The 6,185-nt window shown below is 45.7% G+C and overlaps 1 protein-coding gene across 1 annotated transcript in view; it reads right to left on the bottom strand.

The window, feature by feature from the left end:
• LOC122540254 (rhotekin-like) overlaps positions 1 to 3,299 on the bottom strand; it is a 35,013-nt gene extending 31,714 nt beyond the window's left edge. Inside the window, exons 1-2 of the mRNA XM_043675699.1 lie at positions 3,247 to 3,299; positions 2,931 to 3,048 (exon numbers count right to left, since the gene is read on the bottom strand). Of these exons, the coding sequence (XP_043531634.1) occupies positions 2,931 to 3,048; positions 3,247 to 3,283 (155 nt within the window). The 5' untranslated portion in view covers positions 3,284 to 3,299. The remainder of the gene's footprint in view (positions 1 to 2,930; positions 3,049 to 3,246) is intronic.
• Between the last annotated feature and the right edge of the window lie 2,886 nt (positions 3,300 to 6,185).

The raw sequence follows: 6,185 nt of genomic DNA, 5'->3' as shown, positions 1-6,185 counted from the left end.
AAAGACATTCTGTCTATTGAGGGAGTGCAGCGTAGGTTCACAAGGTCAATTCTTGGAATGGCGGGATTACCTTACACTGAAAGACTGGAGCGACTGGGCTTGTGTACCCTTGAGTTTAGAAGACTGAGAGTGGATCTGATTGAGACATATAAGATTATTAAAGGATTGGACACTCTGGAGGCAGGAAACATGTTTCTGCTGATGGGTGAGTGCCGAACCAGAGGACACAGCTTAAAAATACGGGGTAGACCATTTAGGACAGAGATGAGGAGAAACTTCTTCACCCAGAGAGTGGTGGCTGTGTGGAATGCTCTGCCCCAGAGGGCAGTGGAGGCCCAGTCTCTGGATTCATTTAAGAAAGAGTTGGATAGAGCTCTCAAGGATAGTGGAATCAAGGGTTATGGAGATAAGGCAGGAACAGGATACTGATTCAGGATGATCAGCCATGATCATATTGAAAGGCGGTGCAGGCTCGAAGGGCAGATTGGCCTACTCCTGCACCTACTGTCTATTGTCTAACTTATAACTCTCAAGCCCCCTAACTGAGCCTACACACCTCATTCTCACGTAAGCCTTCTTCTTTCTCTTGACAAGAGCTTCAACTTCTTTAGTAAACCATGGCTCCCTCTCTCAACAACTACCTCCCTGCCTGATCGGTATATACTTATTAAGGACCCACTGTAGCTGTTCCTTGAATAAGCTCCACATTTCAAGTGTGTCCATCCCCTGCAGTTTCCTTCCCCATCCGATGCTTCCTAAATCTTGCCTAATTTCATCATAATTGCCTTTCCCCCAGTTATACCTCTTTCCCTGTGGTATACACCTATCCCTGCCCATTGCTATTGTAAACATAACAGAATTATGGTCACTATCGCCAAAGAGCTCACCTACTTCCAAATCTAACACCTAACCGGGTTCATTCCACAGTACCAAACCTAATATGGCATCGTCCCTTGTTGGCCTGTTTACATACCGTGTCAGAAAACACTCCTGCACACATTGAACAATTCAACAAAAACTGACCCATCTAAACTACTTGAACTATAGTATTCCCAGTTAATATTGGGGAAGTTAAAGTCCCCCATAACAATTACCCTGTTACCCTCGCTCCTATCAAGAATCATCTTTGCTATCCTTTCCTCTCCATCCCTGGAATAATTTGGAGGCCCAGCAAGGGCCTTCCCAGTTTCTAATCTCAGCCCAAACTACCTCAGTGAATGAGTCCTCACATGTTATCTCAGCTGCTGTAATACTACCCTTGATTAACAATGCCACACCTCCCCCTCTTTTACCATCTTCTCTGTTCTTACGGAAACATCTAAATCCCAGAATCTGCAACAACCATTCCTGTCCCTGCTCTATCCTTGTCTCTGAAATGGCCACAACATTGAAATCACAGGTACCAACCCATGCTGCAGGTTCACCCACCTTATTCCAGATGCTCCTGACGTTGAAGTACACACATTTCAAACCAACACCCTGATTGCCACTGCCATCTCCTGACCTTGTAAACCTATCCCTGACCTCACTACCCTCAACCTCCTGTACACTGGGACTACAATTCAGGTTCCCATCCCCTGGCTGCACCCCCCCCAGGATATTGGTATCCCTCTGGTTCAGGTGAAGACCATCCTGATAGTAGAGGTCCTATCTTCCCCAGAAAGAGCCCCAATTACCCAGGAATCCAAACCCTCCCGCCTGCACCATCCCTGCAGCCATGTGTTCAGCTCCTCTCTCTCTCCCTGTTCCTCGCTTCAGTAGCACGTGGCATGGGCAACAAACCAGAGATAACAACTCTGTTTGTAGCTCTAAGCTTCATCCTAGCTCCCTGAATTTCTGTCTGAGACCCCCATCTCTCTTCCTACCTATGTCATTGGTGCCGTAGTGGACCACGACTTGGGGCTGCTCCACCTCCCCCTCAAGGATCTACCAGTGCCCACATCATACTGAAACAACACATCGCCTCACCCTCCCATCTTATTTTATTTAATTAGTCTTGAATTTGTTTTTTTTTTATTTTTGGAATTGTTTTTGTATCTCTGCTTATGCAAGTTGTAACCAGTAAATTAACAAGATACAATTTAAAACAGACCTCTCATTAGCCAATCAAATCACAGCCACTCCTTAGTCAAAACTATTTCAAATCAGAATTTCTTACCTTTCCAGGATGCTCGCTATTCACTCCCTCTCAGCTGTAGCCCCAAAATACTTATTCTGCTATCAACACATAGAGCAAGATGCTACTGCACATTCTCTCTCTCTCTCTCTCTCTCCCCCCATCTTTCTTTGCAGTTAGAGGAATGGAGAAGGATAGAAACACTACAATGATGTAGTGTTTGGGCCTTAAGCATCCCTTGATACCAGGCCCATGACAATCTGCTCTTCAGCGCAGAAGACTGCTTCCAGGCATTGTAGTGGTGCCTCTCCCTCTCGGTCACCCTCTGCTTGGATGGGTTCAGCTCTCCAAACCTGTGCCTTCTTCACTAAAACTGTCTTCCCTTACGGGATCCCTATTCCCTATCCCTATCCCTATTCCCTATCCCTATTCCTATTCCCTATCCCTATCCCTATCCCTATTCCCTATCCCTATCCCTCTATTCCCTTCCTGTTCATGTATTGTGTCTGCTTCCACCACTTCCAGGCACTGGAACCCTTTACATATCTCGCACATCTCTTTTAAACATCACCCCTCACACCTTGAACCTGTGTCCCCTGTGGTCAATTCCACCCTGGGAAAAAGCCTTAGATTTTCCACTCTATCCATGTCATTCACAATCTTATAAATGTCTATCAGGGACTAGGGAAGGGAAATGCTGACCGGCCAGTGACATCCACATCTCATGATTGAAGCTTTTAAAAATATCATAAGATTCAGATACATTGGGAATTCTCTTGATTGTTTTTGATGGTAATTTCAGTTTTTTACTTACAACACAAAGGAACTTTCAAAAGAAATATCTGTCATGGTGCGGTTGACCATCACCATCTCCGTGTCATAGATTTCACAGTCTATCTTTATTAACGCAAATACAGCATATCGATGGAAATCTGTGGAGAACACAGTGTCAGTCAGTTTTGAAAATAACATCTGTGACCATATAATGATTCATGCTTTGGCAGTCCCCTCTCTGTTGTCCTGTGTATCCACTGTAGCCCCATTTTCCAAACGCTATCGCGGTTCTCCCAGTCCACAAAATGAGATATCTTAATTAAAGTCTATTCATAAATAAATCAGGTAATTCTCACCTCCTTTGTTTTTGAAATAGTCAGTGTCTTTCCACATCAGGGGTATACGAAGATCTATGAATAATCACATCACGTTTCAATCAGTAAGGATTATGGGCCAGACCAGACCCCCTCAAAATATTTTAAGAAAGTAGCCTGGACCCTAACGTTTTCTGACTTTAAAGGCAGCTGTGGAGTGGATATTCCAGGTGGAATGCAGCTGGTCAAACTACTTAAGCCAAACAGAATTCATTTAAACACTACAGTTCAAACACAAATGCAAAGAAACTGAATTTAGAATAACTTAACTATCGGAAAACCTAACTGACCCGCAACTGAACGAAGGAGCAGTTCCCATCCAGTAACATCCCATAAACACATCCCTTGGCAAAAAGGTAAATTGAAACACAGATTCTTAAGGGCAGGAGGTAACAGCATCCAAAAATGTCTTCAGAGAGAAAGTCAGTCAGGAACCATCTGCTGAAGCTTGGAACCTTTCTGGACTCACAGCATCTTGTGACTGCCACAGCTAAACCAAACAAGAAAAAAAATCTGAACTGGGAGAATTGTCCATTCTCCTGCCCTCGTTAAACTAGATACATTGGCATCTCAAAATGACCTATTTAAAATGACAGTATCGTCACAAAGGCAAGACTTAATTTTTAAACTCTGCAAAGTAATGCAACTACTTTTTGGCATTAAATTGTAAATCTCGATTAGATTACTCACAATGTGGAAACAGGCCCTTCGGCCCAACAAGTCCACGCTGACAGTCTGAAGAGTAACCCACCCAGACGCATTCCCCTACATTTACCCCTTACCTAACACTACGGGCAATTTAGTATGGCCAATTCACCTGACCCTGCACATCTTTGGATTGTGGGAGGAAACCGGAGCACCCGGAGGAAACCCACGCAGACACGGGGAGAATGTGCAAACTCCACACAGTCAGTCGCCTGAGGCGGGAATTGAACCCGGGTCCCTGGCGCTGTGAGGCAGCAGTGCTAACCACTGTGCCGCTGAGTCTTTTGTATCGAAGATTCGTACCTAGGTGTTTGTACCTAAGATGGCACTATAAGAGGCAGACATTGTAAAAACGTTTTACTATTCTAGAAAGAATATTCTATAAAGGATATTCCGCTAACCACTGTGCCACCGTCCCGCCTGAGGCGGGAATTGAACCCGGGTCCCTGGCGCTGTGAGGCAGCAGTGCTAACCACTGTGCCACCATCCCGCCTGAGTCGGGAATTGAACCCGGGTCTCTGGCGCTGTGAGGCAGCAGTGCTAACCACTGTGCCACCGTCCCGCCTGAGGCGGGAATTGAACCCGGGTCCCTGGCGCTGTGAGGCAGCAGTGCTAACCACTGTGCCACCATCCCGCCTGAGTCGGGAATTGAACCCGGGTCTCTGGCGCTGTGAGGCAGCAGTGCTAACCACTGTGCCACCGAGTCTTTTGTATCGAAGATTCGTACCTAGGTGTTTGTACCTAAGATGGCACCATAAGAGGCAGACATTGTAAAAACGTTTTACTATTCTAGAAAGAATATTCTATAAAGGATATTCCATTCAAATCGTGAGTGATGGTGTGTAGTTCCAGGATTTTGGATTAGTGTGAAAACTCAGTACAGAGGGGAAAAGGTGCTTTTTTATTTCTTTTGGTTCATAGAACATAGAACAGTGCAGCGCAGTACAGGCCCTTCAGCCCACGATGTTCTTCCGAGCATTCATCTTAATCTAAGATCAACCTAATCTACACACACCTCAATTTACTGCTATCCATGGGCTTGTCCAGCAGTCGCTTAGATGTCCCTAATGTCTCTAACTCTACTCTCACCGCTGGCAGTGCACTCCACACACCCCCCATTCTCTGTGTAAAGAACCTACCTCTGACATCTCCCCTAAACCCTCCTCCAATCACCTTAAGATTATGACCCTCATAACAGCCCTTTCCACCCTGGGGAAGAGTCTCTGGCTATCTACTCTATCTATGCCTCTCATTACCTCGTACACCTCTATCAAGTCACCTCTCTTCCTTCTTCTCTCCAGTGTGAAAAGCCCGAACTCACTCAACCTTTCTTCATAAGACATGCCCTCCAATCCAGGCAGCATCCTGGTAAATCTCCTCTGCGCCCTCTCTAAAGTATTTACATCCCTCCTATAATGAGGCGACCAGAACTGGACACAATATTCCAAGTGTGGTCTACCCAGGGTTTTATAGAGCTGCATCATAACCTTGCAACTCTTAAACTCAATCGCCCTGTTAATGAAAGCCAACACACCTTATGCCTTCTTAACAACCTTATCAACTTGGGTTGAGAGTGTGGTGCTGGAAAAGCACAGCAGGTCAGGCAGCATCTGAGGAGAAGGAGAATCGATGTTTCGGGCATAAACCCTTCATCAGGAAGGTTTATGCCCGAAACATCGATTCTCCTTCTCCTCGGATGCTGCCTGACCTGCTGTGCTCGACTGTGAGCTCCAGCATCTGCAGTCCTCACTTTCTCCTATTAACTTGGGTGGCAACTTTGAGGGATCTGTGTACATAGGACATAGAACATTACAGCGCAGTACAGCCCCTTTGGCCCTCAATGTTGCGCCAATATGTGGAGCCAATCTGAAGCCTATCTATCCTACACTATTCCATTTTCATCCATATATTTATCCAATGCCCATTTAAATGCCCTTAAAGTTGGCGAGTCTACTACTGTTGCAGGCAGTGTGTCCCACGCCCCTACTACTCTCTGAGTAAAGAAACTACCTCTGACATCTGCCCTATGTCTATCACCCCTCAATTTAATGCTATGTCCCCTGGTGTTAGCCATCATCATCCGAGGAAAAAGGCTCTCACTATCCATCCTATCTAACCCTCTGACTATCTTGTATGGTCAGGGAGAAGGTAGGGTCGGTCAGGGATAACATAGGGAACTTGTGCATGGAGTCTAAGCAGATATGGGAAGCCCGAAA

This window comes from Chiloscyllium plagiosum, chromosome 3 (assembly GCF_004010195.1).
Source record: "Chiloscyllium plagiosum isolate BGI_BamShark_2017 chromosome 3, ASM401019v2, whole genome shotgun sequence".
NCBI classification, from domain to species: Eukaryota; Metazoa; Chordata; class Chondrichthyes; order Orectolobiformes; family Hemiscylliidae; genus Chiloscyllium; species Chiloscyllium plagiosum.
This window is presented reverse-complemented; position numbering and strand designations above follow the sequence as displayed.